Below are 17,553 nucleotides of genomic sequence, written 5' to 3'. Positions count from 1 at the left end.
GGCCCAAGAACAACCCCTAGCCAGGACCCCACCCCAAGCCTTACTAACCACCCAGGAACAAGCCTACTCCTCTTTGTGTGTGGGAAGGGGATGCGTGTGGGGAAAGACCCCTGGGACCTGGGAGCTGAGCCCCCGCTGGACACAGCAGACATGCACCTACGGCCACTTCTGCCCCCCAGCAGATGAGGAGGGGGCAGAATGTGAAGAGAGGTCTGAGCCACAGAAGTTTGTTGCTTTTTTTAATTTTTAACTTTTCTTACAAAAATTTAGATGTTTACCAATACAGTCTCATTTTGGTTCTGTTTTTTATGCTTTTTGTCAGTGTTCTGCTGTTTTAAAGTCTCAAACAGCAGGCACTGAACAGCAGTCCCTTGCTGCTGGCAAAGGTCAGTCCCCAAGGTGCTACTCAGGGCTTGGCAACAGGACAGGGCACTGTGGCCCTGGGTCAGAGGTGCACAGGGAGGCCCTGCCATGGGGCTCCACGCATCTGAGGGCAGGCAGGGTCAGGCTGTGCGTGCCGCCCCCAGAGCAGCCAGCCCCTCCACCCTCCAGGCTCAGGGTCAAAGTCCGTTCCCTGAGCCCCCTCCCCGCTCAGCTGCAGGGCTCCAGGGCCCGCCCTGCTCCTCGGTGCCCCGCGCACAGTGGTGCATACACTCCGGCTCTGCCAGCCTTGTCAGCCCCAAAGCAAAGCAGGGCGCCCTGCCAGCCTGTCTCACGCACACACAGCACCATGTCAGTAAACTAACTCCGAAGAGTTAGGAGGGAGGGAGCCAGGCAGGAAGGGAGGCGCGTCCAGAATGTCAGGCTCCGGGAGGAGTGGCCCTGCCGCCAGTTGCCGCCAGTTGCCGCCAGTTGCCGCCAGGGGGCTCCCAGCTCCACAGCGGGGCCCCAACGGCCCTTCTTCCGAGGTCAAATCCTAAGAATGACCAGCTGGGCCCAGGCCCTGAGGAGGGAGAGGGGAAGGCTGAGCAGGCTGGTTAGCCTGGTGGATGGTGTGGACGCAGGCAGCTGGGCCAACCCTGCCCTGCTGGTCCTCTGGGGGCCTGGGATGGGGGCATTTGAAGGTGTTGGGGGACCAGCCCTGCTCTGGCCCCACAGCCTCTGGGCCCTGGTGACATTGCCTGGGATGGCTGCAGGCCCAGGAGGCCCCTCCCACTCAGACCCCAGCCTGTCCTTCCCTCTGTGGGCCTTCAGGCCGCTGAGCCAGGGCTGGGCCGCCAGGGAGAGCAGAGCGTGCAGCCGAGATGGAGAAGGCCCTGCCTGGAGGAGCGGGCACGGGGGAGGAACACCAGATGAGAACCTACCAGGCATGCAAGCTAGACCCAGGAGTCAACAGGCTGAGGCTTAGCATCCCCCACGGCGTCCACCAGCCTGACTGTGGGCCTGCTGGGCCCAGGAGGAGGAGCCTTCCTGCTGGGGTCGGGCTGCAGCGGACGGCAGTGGGCAGGAGGGCGTCAGAGGCAGAACAGAGCAGGTTAGTCAGAGCTGGAGTGTGTGGGCCAGGCTGGTCAGGGGGGCGAGGCCGGAGCTGGGGTGCACACTAGGGGAGGGCCGAGGGCAAGGGGCGCTGACCAAGCGTGGCTCAGAGAGGCAGAGTGACATGTGGGCACGCACGCACGGCCCGTGCCCAAAGCAGGGGATTGGCGCAGAGCAGGCGGCAGTGGCTGCCCTGGAGGTGGGAGCAGAGCAGGCTGCGCCGCGAACACACATGCAGGAAGGACGCAGACACGCTTGTTCAGATTCCCCGGGTGATGCCTTCTGTCCGTGCTCCCTCGCTCCCACCGGGCATGAGCTTTCAACTACCTGCACCCATAGGCTGGCTCTGATGGGACAATCCCCACCCTGGGCTCCTGGCCCAGCTCCCCTGCAGCTGAGGCCCCACCCCAGGCAGACCCCAGGCCGGAGACCAAACTCAGCATCTTGCCTGGGCCCCTCTCTAGGCACACCCCCAACAGCTGCCCATAGCCACTTACTTTTAATGGTTCCTTCTCAGAGGCCTCCCCTGCAGGGTCACTGCCTCGCGCCCTCCGCTCCCTCCGGTCAACAGTGGAGTATCCGTCTGAGGGGTGCGTGCATGAAAAGAGCTCTGAGGGGTATGTGCCATAAAACCCCACCCATCTCGGCCCGGATGTGGGGGTGCACCCGGAGAGGATCTCACCCGACTGTCCTGCACCAAATCTTCTCACAGCCCCTCTGGGCGTGGGCCTTGCAGCCTCTCACTTGCTCCCCCCACGGCAGCTCAGAGCCCTCCAGCTGCCCCTTGGCTGGGTGATGAGACACCCTGGCTGGGCAGTGACCCCCTGCCGGCTGCCCCCGTCACTCCCTGAGCACCCCTAAATCAAATCTCTCTTTTCCAACCAGCACCTCCTTGGAAGGCTGTCCCCACACAGGAAACAAGCATCTGCTCCTGCACTCACCTGGCCCAAGTGCCTCCATGGGGATCATGTCCCGGCTGCCTGGCTTCTCATTGTCTGCAAGGCACGAGTAGGGAACTGGCTGGTTGCAAATAGCAGCAGGTGGCCGGAGCTGGCCTTGGCCCCCCTGAGTACCCTCTGTCACCAACATCTTTGCACCATCCTGCTGGGCCTCTGCCTGCTGGCACTGCCACCCCCTGCTTGGTACCACTGTGAGCACCACGGTGGAGGACGCAGAGGCTACAGGAGAGGAAGGTGCACCCACCTCCACCCATCAGCTGGTGGGGGACGCTCCTGAACCCTGGGGATGGGCCTTGCCCTGTGCTCACCCAGGCTCTTGTCCACCAGCGGCAGTGTGCTGTCGTCAAAGCCACCGGGGCTCGGTGCTGCCTTGGGCCCCTTGGTATTAGCAGCAGCCGACTGTAGGGGGTGGGGCACATAACAGACGTCAGGGGTGCCCCCGCAGGGGACCCAGCCTGGCAAAGAGAGAAAGGAAGGGCCGGGCGGGCCGCACCTGGAAGCGCGCCTTGGTCCAGCCATCCCTCTGCAGGGCGCCACGAAGTTCCTTGTAACTCCACACTGTCTGCAGCACGTGGGACGCAGCCTTCGCCTCGCGCACTGATTGGCTGCGGATGGGGCAGGGTCAGGTCTGGCCCAGACTGCCAGGCTCCGCCCCCACCACCTGCGCCCCACCCCAGGCCGTGCCCCCACCCACCTGGTGGCGCCCAGGGCCACAAGCGCGGGTATGCCACGGGCCTGCAGCAGTGAGCGCGCATTGTCCAGGCTGTCGGACACGATCTCATGGATGGTGTTGAGCACGGCCACCACGGTATCCTCCTCCAGGCGGGCCCCGGGATGTGTGGGTGCCTGCGCGCTGCGCACGTTTCGTACCAGCTCGGCCATGGCGTAGCTCCCTGTGGGAAGGGGTGGGTGAGGGTGCGCCTGCACCGGCAGGAGGGGGGCCGCAAAGGGCAGGAAGGCCTGGGCCCTAGACCTCTGCTGCGCCCCTATCCTCACCGATGAGGTCCTTGTTGCGCCGGTCCAGTGAGAGGTTGCGCAGGGCAATGGCGACGGCGCGCACCACCTTGTCCGTCTCCGACTGCAGCAGCTCCACCAGCACCGGCAACCCGCGCTCCTTGCGCACCGTGGCGCGGATATACGTGGCCCACTGTGGCGGGGTGGTGGGGGCCTGCTCAGCGCCCATGGGCCACAGGCACCGGACACTCGCCCACCTGGGTCCTGACCACCCCCTCCAACTGGACTGGACAGTCCTCCTCCCGGACCTGACAAAGCCCTACCCCAGCAGCTCATGCCATCTCCACCAGGAAGCCTCCTGGGATTCCCTCTGCCCCCTCTTGCCAGGCTTGGCCTCTCACCACCCAGTTGCCGGCGCTGAGGTTCTGCAAGGCACCAGCCGCAGCCTCCAGGGTGTTGAAGTTCCGGCTCTCCGTCAGGAGGGACAGGTAGAGACGTACCACCTCGGGCTGGTACAGCAGCTCAAAGCCTGGGCACAGAGCACCCACCACCCACAGTTACCCAGGCTGCCCCAGCTCTCCCAGGGTGAGGGTGAGCTGGGGCCCAGCATGGCTTCGTCACCATCAAGAAAACGTTTAGCACCAACATATGACCCCTGTGGTCATCTGAGAGAAAAACCTTTTCCATTTCACACAGGAATCAACCCAGACTCTAATGTGGCAGTAGACTTCGTGAGGTCATTCTTCCTCTGACCCCAAAGAAATGGGGGCTGCCTGGCAGCTGGAGTCTCGGACGCCCAGGGTGGGGAGGGAGGCAGCAACCAGGGCTGCTCCCCTAGCAACAGGGCTCAAAGCCCCTAGCAACAGCTCCCTTTCCCCCATAACCAGGGCCCATCCTCCAGTCAGAGCCGCTCAACCCTTCTGGTCCCCCGTCAGTCAGTTGAGGCCCCAGCCTGGCAGCAGAGCCACCCACAGTGCTCCAGGGATGAAGCTGGAGCAGGCTTCCAGGTCTGTCCCCACGCTGGGGCTTCTGTGTCCCTGGACATGACCTCCCAACCCCCATCCCCACAGCATCACCCCATTCCCAGTCCTTACACGCCATTTTCCCTTCACCCCAGTTTCCTGTTCCCCAGATACTCCAAGCATGTCCCCACGGCATCTGCAAGAGCTGGGCCCTCTGCCTGCGATGCTTCCCCCTAAACCTCCACAGCTGGGCTTTTGCACCCTGCTTGGGGGCATCTGGGCTCACTGGGGCAGGCCTTTCTCACCAGGCTGGACTCCCAGTGCACGGAACAGTGCCACACACAGTAGTGCTCCAACAGGCACAGGGGCAAGAAGGACGAGCCAGGGTGGTCTGGCTGCATCCTCGGGGCTGCAGAACACCCCCAAGTGAGCCCAACCTCCTCGGCTGACATGGGAGGCCCTGCCTGCAGGCCAGCGCCCTTCACTCAACAGCCTTGCTCTGATCCCTGCCAGCCTCTCTTAGCGCTGTGACCGGCAAGCCACTGGCTCCTCTACGCCTGCACCCCCACACCCTGCCGGAAGTGACCTGTGGCACGGACCCTGATTCTGAACCCTCAGCGGTGGCCAGGGACCGGACAGTCCTCCAGGAACCCTACACCTGTGGTTTTTTCCACTTTTTCTCCATCAGATCCCCAAGGCCCTTCGGGGCCTGCTTGGTGCCACAAAGCTTAACTCCTGGACTGGCCTGGGCCTGGACTCTACCTCTGCCCACTCACCTCTGGCAGCCTCAGTTCGCTTGGGCAGGTCCAGAGTGTCAAAGTTCCGGTCCATCTCACCGTCCTTCTTCCCTGGAACAGATGCAGTGGGAGGTGAGGTGGACCCTGCAGGGGGCAGCTGTGTGTCAGGAGAGGTGGGTACAGCACTTTCCTGCTCACGGCCCAGAAAGCACCCGTGTCCAAACTTGGGCACCCAGAGGCACTGGGAACAGAGCAGCATCCTGAGTTTAGGTGGGCAGTTCGGCCCAGCAGAGGGCAATGGTGGCAGTAAGGCCTGGGGACGTCCCGACCCTGCCCAACAGCCAGGGCTCAACACCCACAGGTGCTGGGAGCTGCACTGCAAACCCTCCTGGTGGCCTTCTGTGGCCACCAGGTGTGTGGATCACGAGACCTGGAGCCCAGGTCGGGGCACAGCAGACAAGGACGTGGAGGGCTGGCGGGACAGGATGTGTCTGCTGCAGAGCAGGGCCAAGTGGAGCAAGAGTCCCCGTCATGGGCGAGGAGAGCCCCCCCCCAACAACCCACAGACCCCGTCAGCTGCGGCCTGCGCACCTCCAGGAGAGTAAGCTCACCACTCCCCAGCCACCCTCCCCTCCCAGACAAGGGGCCTTCTCCTTGGAAGGCAGCAGAGCTGAGTTCAGACTTGGGGCCCCCACCCTGCCCAGCCTCCTGGGCCGTGTGGCCCGTCTGAGCTACACATTCCATTGGAGGGGCAGACTCTGCTCCCTGGTGCCCTGGGACGGACACCCCCGAGCCCTACCCTCAGCCCAGCTGCCCCAGCTCCCGCTCCTGCTCCAGCCTTGCCCCGGCAGCCGAGTCTGAGGTTACAGACAGACAGCCCCTTGGCCTCCGGCCAGGCTGAGGGCTGACATTCCTGCTGTTGTCATGTCCACACAGTCGTCATGGAGACAGCTGCCCAGAGAAGGGCCTGGGATGGGGGCTTCCCGAGGCTGGAAGGTCTTGCAGTTGTCATGGAGATGGCTGCCTGAGCAATGGGGGGTTCCCTGGTGACCACTGCACCCCCCAGGCCTGCCCAGACAAATGGGGACTCACCTTGATGGAACCACTCTTCTGGGCGGCCGGGGGAAGCAGAGGAGAGAGGAGAGGAGCCTGAGCGGGCAGCACCCCTTCACGCCCTCCTGGGAGGGGCTGACCACAGGGATGTGAATCTCACCCTGACTACTCTGGGGGCCGAGTGCCCACAAGTGGGACAGGGGTCAGAAACGGCCCACGCAGTGGGGCGGGGGCAGGTGGTACAGACCCCCTGGTAGCTGCAGGGGGCATCAGAAGCTGCACCTGAGGTGGGGACGGAGTAAGGCGGGCGGGCAGGCGGGGTGCTGCTCAGGGCTTCTCAGGATCTTTGGGTGCTCTGCCAACGCCAGGAGTGGCTGTGTCCTCAGCACCGCCCAAACTTGGGCCCCTAGAAGCCTTCCTGGAGCTGAAGGCCTGGGTCTGGGCACTCGTAGGGACACCTGCCCAGGGCCCCGGTGCAGATGAGGTGGCTGGGCCTGCCAGCTGGGAGCCCGGGGCAGCGTACCCACTTTGGCTCCCTGCCCATTAGAAGGTGACCATGACTACTGAGGGCGTCAGGGGTGGGTCTCGGCAGTGTGGGGGGTCCTAGAGTGCTTCCCCAGGCCCACCCACACACCTTTGGCCTTCTTGCCACCGAAGCAGCCGGCGTCATCCCTCCTCCGGCGCTGGGAGCCCATAGCACTGCCCGGGGGCCCGGGCTCAGCCTCCTGGTACCTGTCGGCGCCAGGCACCTCCTTGTGCACGTGGTAGCTCAGGTTCCGCACGATGCACACGCAGTTCTCCACCGACTGCGGGGAGAGGGGCTGGTGGCCAGGGCTGGGCAGGCACAGACTGCTGACCCTCCCACGGCAGGGGGTGACAGCCAGTGTGCATGGAAGGGACCACTAAGGTGAAAGCCCCAGGGAGGACGACGGTGGGGCACCCGCTGCATGCAGGCCCTTGACCAGGGCTTCATGGTGTGACCACTACGATGTGGCCCACGCCCAGGGCACTGCCCTAGACCCAGGTGCCCGCTCCCCTCTGTGCCACCAGATAGTTGCGAGTTCCTGTGACCTTTGTGGGCGGCTGCGAGACTGGCCCTGCTGGGGCCTGCCTGCCCACCCACCTTGTTGTCCGTGTCCTTCCTGCCCACGGCCGACTGCAGGGCATGCAGGAGCGCGTCCACCAGCCCCTCACACTCACGGAGTCGCCGCCGGGCCTCTGCGCCATCTGAGCTCACATTCCTGAGTGGCCAAGAGCAAGCTCTGTGAGCCTGGCTCCCACAGGGAGCTGCACCGGCCCCATCGTGGCTGTGGGCGGGGTTCTATCTTATCTGCAAATCAGACTCTGAGGCCACTCTTTGAGGGCTGCTGCCAGATGACAGTGGCCTGGAGCAGCAATGGCCTGACTGATGAGACCCAGAAATGAGCCCCAGCCTGGCATCTGCAAGGGTGGGGGCTCCCCTGAGCTGAGCTGAGTCGACCCAGAGGACTGAATCCGTGCAGGGCAATCCTGGGCTCCCCCTGCTCCAGCGGCATCTCAGGGCTCTGCCTCACCCTGAGGTCGGGACTCAATGTGGGCACATCCTGATGGACAGGCGGGGGACCCAGACAGCTCCACCACCCACCCCGGCTGTCACAGTGATGGGTGGAAGCTGGGCAGGGCTGGAGCTGCGGAGCAGACGAGAGGTTGGCAGACATCTGGAGGCTGCCCGTGGGGGTGAACACAGCCCCACCAGGCCCACTCTCGGACTTGGGCAGGAACTGTGACAGGGCTCTGGTGCTGAGGCCTGACAGCCAGCTGTATTCCACATTATCTGGGACATGGGAACATGGCTGTCCCCAGGACAGCTGTCCCCAGGTGTGTGTACAGGATCTGATGCCTAGTTCCTGCCTCCTGGGCTGGGAATAGCTCTGAGCAGCTGCGCCCGGCCCCGCCACACCTTAAGCAGCCCGATGTGTTCTTGAAGACAGTTGTCCACTCGGCGTCCCGCGGCTTGGAGTCCTCGTTGGGCTCTGGCTCCCAGCCCGAGTGAGGCACAATGACCTCGTGGGTCAGCGTCTGCAGGCCATGGTCAATGATGACCATCTTCAGGGGCTCGTAGGATGACAGGTTCCAGAGTGTGCCTGCAGGGTGCCACCAACCCACCAGTGCTGACCACAGGCACTGCCCCCACTTCCTCCCATGGGTCCCTCGCAGGACCTGCCCTGCCCTCCCTGTGTCCCAGCTGACTTAGCAGGTAGGAGTGACAAAAGCCAGGAGAGGTCCCAAGTGCTGCCCTGGCATGGGCAAGATGCACAAGCCGCAAACGGCAGGGGCTCCCCAGAGGGGCTAGGATATACAGGAGGGCCGGTGGGGGGCCTGGGGCCAACAAGAGCCTTCTCTTCCCCAACCCTTCCCACCCACACAGGCAGGTGAACTACAGCTCCCAGGGCCATGCCAAGTTGGTTGTCACAGGACCCTGTCTGGCCACAGGCCCCAGCACTGCCCTGCTGGGGGGCGGGGACCAGGGAGGTGGACCCTGGAGGAGTTGTGGTGGGGACATGGGAGCTGGTGGGGAGCAGGCTTGTCCAGGGGCCCAGTACTAGGCCCAGTTCCAGCCCCACTGACAGCAACAAAGTCCAGAGGTAGAGAGACCAGACCCATCACGGCATCTGAGCCTGACTCCTGCGCCCAGCAGCCGGGACTCTTGACTGAATGGGGGACATGGGTGGCCAGGAGCCTCACCTGTGACAAGCTCGCGGACCTCGCTGTCCCGGGCAGCCCGCAGCAGGCGCACTAGGGCGGGCACACCGCCACAGTCCCGGATGGCGGCCTTGTTGTCGGAGTCCCGGCCGTACGAGAGGTTCCGCAGGGCCCCGCAGGCCCGGCGCCGCACCTCTGCCCGCGGGTGGTCCAGCAGAGCCACGAGCAGCGGCAGCCCCCGCAGCTGCCGCACGCGACGCTTGATGCCCTCGTTCTCAAAGCATAGGTGCTGCAGATAGGCAGCTGCGTTGGCCTTCACGGGGTCCACAGGGTGCCGCAGCATGGCCAGCACCTCAGGCAGCTCAGGGTCCCGCCAGCGTGGCTCCTTGCGGGCACTGTCCACTGAGGGCGAGCGCCGCACCGCCCGGTCCAGGCTGCCCAGGCTGCCGCGTTCGGGCTGGGCCAGGGGCGCCGTTGTGGCCGGGAATGGGGGCCGCTCCTCCATCATCTCTCCACCATCATCCACCACGTCCTCGTAGGCCCTGTGCAGGTGAGCAGGGCGCATGACCGTCCTCTCGCAGCTGCTGGCAAGGCCCCCAGCTGCCCCAACACACCTTCCCTGGGGACGGGGGGGGGGGGCTGAACCTAGAGCATCACTGGAGCCGAAAGTCACGCACCAGTCCAGCGAGAACTGACTCACAACCAGTGACGGAGCCAAAGACCAGCCACCGGTCATTAGGGCTTGTATCCCTACCAGACGGGGAGCTCACTCGCTCCCATACCAGGCAGTTTCCCTGATATTGAGCTAAACGTGTTTCTATGAGACATTTGTCTCTGCCTGGGGTCTCACCTTCCCATGAGGCCCACCCCTGCACATGGCCATCCTGGTGGGACCACATGAGGGGCCTTCAGGCACCAGTTCCCTAGGGCATAAGATGTCAAACCTGCTTCCCAGGGGAGGGACTGAGGCTGGGTGGGGGGTGTGGGGTCAGGTGTCACACCCGTGGTCACAAAGCATAACCCAGACCCAGGCTGTGGTCATGTTCCCACTCTGCAGACAGATAAGCCAAGGACAGAGGGGACAGAACCAGAGACCCCACCAAAAAAAAAGGGCTGGGAGCCTGCATTCTGGCTGCTACTGTGCACGTGGGAGAGGATGAAAAACACGCTGAGCCCCTGGGCCCGTGTCTTCCTGGCCATTTGGCTGGAGCAGGGGCAGCAGGTACTGGGCACTGTCATCAGCTTCTTACGCTCCAGACTCGTGGGGATGGTGCCCAGTGTAATCTCCCCTGTCCCAGAGCCGGCTCTTGCCACCTGCCTGAGAAGAGCTGAAGCCAATTCAGACTAACATGTGTGTGACTAACACAGCCCTGCAGCTAGGGCCCTGTGGCAGGGAGCAGAAGGTAGGCTTCCTAGAGGTGGTGCCAGCACACGGTGGCCTCACCTGGTCCGAAGGCCTCGCCCACAGTCCGGCCTTCTCCTTGTGGCTGTGCTGTAGTCAGGCTCCAGCTCCGGGCCACCCTCATCCTCAGGAGCCAGGCTGCGAGTGTCGTCCTCCAAGCCATACGGCTCTGCCTGGAACCGCTCAGGCTGGGAGCGGCCGGCGGGCGGCACAGGCTCAGGGCCTGCAGGGAAGGCCTCCCGGCGGCCAGGCAGCGTGAAGCAGCCATCGCTGGGACCTGGGCCATGGAGGCCTCCACGGGGGGGCCGCACGCCCAGCCCACGGGACAGGCTGCCGTAACTGGGGACATCACGGGGCTCATCGGGAAAGCCGCCCCCACTGCTGATGCAGGCACGGGAGAGCGTGGCAGAAGGGCCGCCCCCACGCAGCAGGAAGTGCCGGTCCAGGGGGCCGTCGGTGAAGGGGCCCAGCGGGGGGCCGCCATCCAGCAAGGGGAGGCCATCTGGGCCCACAGGTACCTGGCGCACTGTTCGTGTGGTCACCGTCTTGACCGTCTTGGTGACCTGGTTGGGGAGCAGGCGGCTGGTGGGCTGGGCAGCCAGAGAGGCCAGGGTGGCCTCAGCCTTCCACCCGAACAATGGGTGCCCACGCAGCAGGGGGGACCACTGCTCCGCACGGCCTACCTGCCAACCGCGGGGCCCGGCGTACCTTGGTCTCAGTGCGACGGGTAGTGCCGTCCTCTGACGTGACGATGGACACGTGGGAGGTAGGGGTGCCAGGATCCTCCTCTACCGTCACTGTCTCCTCCAGCACCTCGGGCGCCTCTGGCATGGTGGCCAGCGAGGCCTGGCTGCCCGGGCTCTGCTCCTGAGCAAGGGGGCAGGTGTTGGTGGGAGGACCCAGAACTCAACACCCCTGGAGTGCAGACACTCATGCTGGCCTGGACGCCAGGTGTCTTCCTCTCCCCTCCACCCTGGTACCCACTGCCCCAGGATCTGTCTCAGCCCTGGCTGGCAAGGACAGCAGCACATCTCTGCCTCTGAAAGCCGAGGGGCTGACCATGGGGGCTGGACCCCATCCCGGGGGCCTCCTTGGGCTGAGCTAGTGGGTAAGGATCTAGGCCCCAGTGGTGCAGTGGTGGGCAGCCCTGTCTGAGCTGTGAGGCCTGTCTGCTGCAACTCCTGGAGACCCAAGGAAGTGGGGGGTGGGGGACAGGGAGGGGATGACCCACAGGAAGCTTTCCTGGCATCACTCATCACCCCTGGCTGGGCCCTCCTGGTGTCCTGGGCCTCCTCCCTGGCCCACCCCAGAAATGTCAAGTGCAGAGGGTGGCAGTGTCAGTACTGTTCACTGACTCCCTGGGGCCACACCCAGACTCCTGCCTTCCCCAAGGCCAGCTAAACGCCCTCACAGGACAGAAATACCCAGCTCCCAGAAAGCTGTGTGCACTCAGAGCACCAAAATACCCTCGCTCTTTCCGGTCTGGACACTCTTGGGACGCTGAGTGGGCTCGGCCTGGCCCTACCTCACTCAGGCCAGTGCTTGGTGCCCCTCACTGAGACACCCCCAGTGTCGTATCAGAGAGCACAGATTCAGGCCAAGGGGGCCCAGCTGATTCCTGACAAGAACCCCAGTATCCCCTTCCTACACACCTCCCAGGTCTCCCCCACCTTGGCCCTCAGCTCTTGGCCACCTGCCTCATTCTCATCCTGTGTCTCCCCACCCTCACCCCTTGCCAACATCCCTGCAGGCAAGACAGCTCCGGACAGAGGCTCTTCTAAAGCCCACTTCTCCAGACTTGCCAGTGGAGAAACTAAGATTCAGAGAGGACAGGCCAGCCCAGAGCAGGGCTGGGCCAGACCCCTGCTCTGCTGAGAGGCACAGGGACACAAGAGCCACAATCTAGCCCTGGGCCTCTGACCACACGGGTCCCCCAAACCACGCCAACATCCCAGGATCAGCATCTGGCCAGGAATTGAAACCCAAGTCCCAGTGGGCGGGCACCGGGGAAGTACATTCCCGGGCAGCCAGGGCTGGGGCAGCAGGAGGACAGGCCTTAATCCAGGGCCCAGGCCTGTGCCTTGCAGGATATGTCCTCTGCCTGGGCCCCAGGCCTGAGGGCTGCACAGACAGAGCTGAGCCTCAGAGAAGGCCTGGCATCAGAGCCCTGCTCTGTTCCTGTCCCCAGACCCAGGTACTCAAGGCCAGGTGTCCAGGGCTGTCTTCAGGGCCTGCCTCCCCAGGTCCTCAGATGTGAAGTCTCCCCAAGTTGGGGTCCTGTCCTAAAGAAATGCATGCCCCCCAACTGTGCAGTGTTGAGGTGCTGGGACCCTGCAACATCTTCAGGGGTCCAGGGAGTAGCTGCACCAACTTGTTAGGAGAATTCCTTCGGCTCTGGTGACAGAGGGAGAAAGAGGTCACAGAAGAAACCCCCATCCCCCACAAAGTAACGCCTTGGGGAACACGTGAGCTTATAAAAAGGAAAACTGAGGCCCGACAGAGGGGAGAAGATAAAACTGCTAATGGGAGAATTTCAGACTTCTATGGAGGGGACTTCTAGCCCAATGTTACCACTTGTGAGACACAGCCTTGGCTGCCACAGCCTTAGGATGCAAGCAGCCTGCCTGCTGGGGGCCTGGTCAGGAAGGAGGGACGCTGCTCTCTGGGAAAGAGAAGTAAACTGAGGCCCAGAGTGGGGACACACTGGTGGGCTGCCGGGCAGAGCAGCTCTTCACTGAGGGCACTGGGGAGCTGGGATGGTTTTGGAGCAGAAGGTTCAGGGACAGCCTGTCCCTGCTGGGGCCCCGGCTGCTCCATCTGTATTTGGCAACCGTGGGAGCAAGTATGGCAGGCAGCTAGCTCTGTCCGCTAGGCCCTGAGGGACCAGGCCCAAGGTTGCAAGTGCAGAGGAGGGGCAGGGAGCAAGCTGTCCAGTGGGCTAGGCCCTTTAGCAGTTGTGCCTACATTTGCATACATTAACACTTTCAGAGAAGAGCCCCTACCCTTAGCCAGGCGGTGGGCTGTTGGGGCTTGGGGGCACATTTCAGATCTCAGTGCTACAGGAGCCTGGCTGCTGCCTCTCACCCCTGCCTATGCTCCAGTGAAGAGTCGGGGGGATGTGGGGATGGGGTCAAGGAGAGCCAGGGGCCCAAAAAGGCCTGGCAACCCTGCAGCATCACCCACCAGCACCCAGCTCAAGCAGCAGGATCCCAAGGTCCCAAGAGCCCCCACTGGCAAATGACCTCAGGGAGCTAAAAATGGCGATGACTTCACCAGGGCGGGTGGGCAGGCGGGCAGGCAGGCAGTCAGGAGCGTGAGTCAGCCAGTGATCACAGGGAGGCCCGGCCCCCGTTACACATGCCTGGGCACACATGTGCAGACAGGGTCCTGGACATGCATGTGCACATACACACGTGTATGTGAGCACCTGGCCCAGCCCATGGGCCTAAGCATGTCAACCTGCAGGCTCTCCTGACAGCACCTGGTACACATATCCCCGTGATCCTGTCTTCTCCTCACATGTCTAGACTCCCTTAACCACCCACCCAGGTGTCCGCTATGGGAGTCTCAGAGCTGGCAGATGAGGGAACCAAGGCCTCGGGTAGAAGGAGCCCCAAGGTTGACCCACGGCTTGTGCCTACACAACACCCCCAGGGTGGGTACGTGGGGTCACTGACTGACCACCAGCACACAATTGGTGCTCAACAGAGGCCACTGACCAGGGTGCCTGGATTCTCAGCTGGCCTCAAGGCCCTGCTCTAGGAACCCATGTCCCATGTCCACCTACGCAGGTCAGCCTACTCTTAGAGACCCTGGCCCTGCAGCCCACATTCCCCCCGTACCCCAGACATCAACACACCCGCAGCCCTCCAGCACATCCCAGAGCCTGCCAAGTCCTGAACTGTCTCATCAAGCTTCCTCGGCCCTGGCCTCAACCTTGCCTCTCTCGCTGGGACAGCTGCCCAGCCTCCCACCACCTTCCAGGGCCCCCATCTGTCCTGTGGTGCTCCTGGTCCATAATCCCTGAGCCTGGTTCAGGAAGAGGCTGTTGTCCATGCCTGGGGTTTCCCATGAATTCCCTTGAATCTGTGGTAGGAGGTGGTGGGAGGCTGGCCCAGGGTTCCAAGTCAGGGGCTACAGTGACCAGTACCCCAGAAAGGTGCACCCAATCACCTGCCACTTCTCTCAAGAGGGTCCCCAGAGGCCCAGAGCTAGAGGGCCCTGGACCCATCACATACCAGGGCTCAGCTTCCTCATCTGGAAACAGGAAGGACCTGGGGTGTCCAGGCCATGGGACAGGTGGGAAAGTGCCCGTCTTTGTGACCAGATCCAAGGTGAGCGGGTGGGCACAGAAAAATGAGATGTGGGATGAGACACAGAGGGACCACCACCTGGGCAAAAGCCCACAACAGCCTCTGGGGGTGCATGTGGGAATGGTGGGAGGAGGGGACCAAGGAATCACAGCAAGTCACAACTGGTGGGGGTCTGGATAGGAGTCCCAGAGGCATGAACCCACCTGCACTGCCTGCCCTTGACAGATGCGCACCCACAGTCTGTATCATGAAGAACAACACATGAGGTGGTTGCCCAACCCTGTCCACGGCCTCGGAGGCACACACCAGGGATGTATTCAAGTGGGACCCCACAACCCCCTGCCCAGGCCCCCAGAGAGCACGAGATGGCTTCTGCTAGACAGATGAATGGAGGGGTGGAGGAAGGCCAGCCCCTCACCCAGCATGGCCATGCTGGATGGAGCCCAGGCCAGGCAAGGCAAGGCAGGCATCTCCCACCAGGCAACAGTCCTTGGCCACTACAGACACCCTTTCCCTTGCTGTCCATAGCAGTGGACCCAGCCCTGGCTGACCTGGAGTTCATCCCTCCACTGTAGCAGTCCACCTGCAAGCGCATGGTGGTTCCCCCCATGAGTAGCCAAGAGGCCAAGGGGCAGTGGGTGCCTAGCAGACTTGGGGAGCGAGCTTGTGGGGGTTAGCAGGGCTGGCTGTCACCCACCGCAGCTTCCCCAAGTCTAGTCCACATCCATCAGCGACAGTGACTCCAGATTCCTCACCTCCCCTGAACTGGCCCCTCATCTCTGGGGCAGGTAGGCACCTAGCTGTCCAGGTGGACAGGTGTGTTGGAGATCTACCTCCCACTTCTTGCTCCTAAACTCAGCCTGTTTCCCGGCCTGTTAGTGGACCCCGCCCCTCTAAGCAAGAGTGCTGGCTGTCCAGGAGCCTTCTTCCCCCCACCCCCGTGCTGGGAGGAAGCCCCCTCGCCGCCTCCGCACGTGGGCAGGGCCGTCCCCCAGCCCTCCATCCACGTGCGCTGCCACTGCAGAGATTCCATTAAAGCGCCGAAGCTCCTGCGCGGCCCCCGGAGCTGGGGCCTTGGGGGTGTAGGGTAGGCCTAGCCTCGCCACCCTCTCCAGACGCGGCCTCCCTCCTGCGCAGAGGGGGCGCTCGGGAAGGCCCTGCCCACCACCCGTCCCAGGCACCTGTCCCGGGCGCTGGCCACGGTGCTCCCGCCCTCCCCGGGCCGCTCCCCGCACGGCCCTGGCGGCGCACTCACTCCGCCGCCCCGCCCGACCCCGGCCCCGGGGTGCAGACAATAGCCGCCTCCAGCCGGCTGCTCCGCGAACAAAAGCGGGTCCTCCCGTCGGGCCGGCGTCCCGCCCTCCGCCGCCGGCCCCCGGGACGGTGCCCCCGCCCGGGACCAAGTTCCCTCCAACCTGTCTGAGTTCGGCCGGCATCGGGCCGAGCGCAGGGGGCGCGGGCCGGCGGCGGCGGCTAAACCGGGCTCGGCTCCAGTGCCTCGGCCGCTCGGCTCGGGCTCGGCGGACTCGCTCCCCGCGGGGCCGACCTGGCGGCGGGGCGGCTAGTGGCCAATCGGGCGGGGCGGGGCGGCTAGCAGCCAATCGGGCGGAGCCAGGCTGGGGCGGGGCAGCGAGCAGCCAATCGGGCGGCACCGCGCCCGGGCGGGGCGGGGCGGGGCGGTGAACGGCCAAGCGAGCGGGGCGGGGCTCTGCAGCCTGGGGCCGGGGTCGCCCATCCGCCCCTGCCGCGGGCCGGGGCTCCGGATCTGCACCCCCGCCCTCCACCGCGGGGTGGGACTTCCCCACTGAGTCTTCCTTCCCTGGCCTCGGTTTGCCCCCAGTAAAAGAGTTCATAGCACCCTCCTGCAGTTGCGGAAAGTTCTGGCAGAGGAGGGGCAGTCCGGCCACGGGCAGCGCGCAAGGCCGCCCTGCCAGCAGAAGCTGCCCATCCTGGGTGCGACTCAGTTTCCCCTGCTGTGGAAGAGGGCCGATGCGACAGTAGTTACAGGGATGTCACTGTTGTGAGGTTTTTCGGGTCTCCCAGATCTGGCCCCAGGCCTTTGCCCACTGCCCAGCACTGGCCCCCACACAGCTCAACCAGGACCTAGCAAACTGCCCTACACTGACCCTCTTTGTCCGGGATTCTCCCCACCAAGACACAGAGGCCCAGGGGTCCCCCATCCTGAGAGGTGTCAGAGCAGATCAAAGGGAGAGGAGAGGGCACAACTGTTGTGTGACCCTGGGCGAAAGCCCATGGGGTCCAGCTGGCCTCAGACCCTCTCTCCTCCATATCTTTGATCTCCAGGGAAGTGGTGGCTGGAGGGAGTGGTTACTAGAGAAGCCTGGCTTCCGCTTCCTGCCTCCCACCTGCTCCTCCCCAGACCCCATTTAGAAAACTAAGCCACCCCTGGGGCTACTCCTCTTCCAGGACATGCCATGTACACAGGCCATGCAGCCAGCATGCTCAAGCACTCTGGGTGACCACAGTATGCCCCTCTGAGCCTCAGTTTCCCATGAGTTGTCCTGACCACTGGCCTCCTGTATCTTGCACCCATGGCAGCCCTAAGAGGAGCCACCTGGGGCAGGAGCAGAAGACTGTACCACTCTCCTGAGGGAACTTGCCCTGGATGCTTACATGTGAGTCCCTTCTGTCTTCTCCCAAATTTCAACAGCTGCTAGTGCCCCAGCCACTTACTCATCTTGGCCTAGTCTAGAGCTGATTAGGTCCCTAAAGGTGTCCCCACCTCTACCCCACCCTCACGCACACACATATAGTGGGTGAGGGCCAGCCCTGCTCCAGGTATCTGGAGGGGGGGCCCCTTCTGCTGGAGGATGAAGGGCAGGTAGCCAGGACCATGGTGCAGCCTAGGGGGCACAGCAGCAGGACCCCCACCACCCAGCCTTCCAATCCCTGCCTTGCCACCAGCCTCCAAGCTTCACAGACCCTGGCTCTGACACCCAGGACCAGGTCCAGGCAGCCCTGGCTCACGGGTGGGTAACCAAGTACCTTGTGCTG

The 17,553-nt window shown here is 63.8% G+C and overlaps 1 protein-coding gene across 9 annotated transcripts in view; it reads right to left on the bottom strand.

The window, feature by feature from the left end:
* Positions 1-225: 225 nt before the first annotated feature.
* Positions 226-17,553, bottom strand: part of ARVCF (ARVCF delta catenin family member) — a 34,284-nt gene continuing 16,956 nt past the window's right edge. Inside the window, exons 1-18 of one of the 9 annotated variants that reach the window (XM_032472044.1) lie at positions 15,954-16,092; positions 10,934-11,092; positions 10,268-10,788; positions 8,866-9,365; positions 8,081-8,264; positions 7,265-7,382; positions 6,776-6,947; positions 6,181-6,198; positions 5,128-5,199; positions 3,791-3,918; positions 3,432-3,582; positions 3,130-3,328; positions 2,929-3,040; positions 2,744-2,834; positions 2,418-2,471; positions 1,974-2,059; positions 1,305-1,424; positions 226-943 (exon numbers count right to left, since the gene is read on the bottom strand). In XM_032472044.1, the coding sequence (XP_032327935.1) occupies positions 1,317-1,424; positions 1,974-2,059; positions 2,418-2,471; positions 2,744-2,834; positions 2,929-3,040; positions 3,130-3,328; positions 3,432-3,582; positions 3,791-3,918; positions 5,128-5,199; positions 6,181-6,198; positions 6,776-6,947; positions 7,265-7,382; positions 8,081-8,264; positions 8,866-9,365; positions 10,268-10,788; positions 10,934-11,092; positions 15,954-15,974 (2,694 nt within the window). In that variant the 5' untranslated portion in view covers positions 15,975-16,092 and the 3' untranslated portion in view covers positions 226-943; positions 1,305-1,316. The other 8 variants (XM_032472040.1, XM_032472043.1, XM_032472045.1 and 5 more) reach the window with 8 other exon arrangements.

Source organism: Camelus ferus, chromosome 32, assembly GCF_009834535.1.
Source record: "Camelus ferus isolate YT-003-E chromosome 32, BCGSAC_Cfer_1.0, whole genome shotgun sequence".
NCBI classification, from domain to species: domain Eukaryota; kingdom Metazoa; phylum Chordata; class Mammalia; order Artiodactyla; family Camelidae; genus Camelus; species Camelus ferus.
Note: the sequence above shows the minus strand (reverse complement) of the source record. Positions and strands in the feature narration are given on the sequence as shown.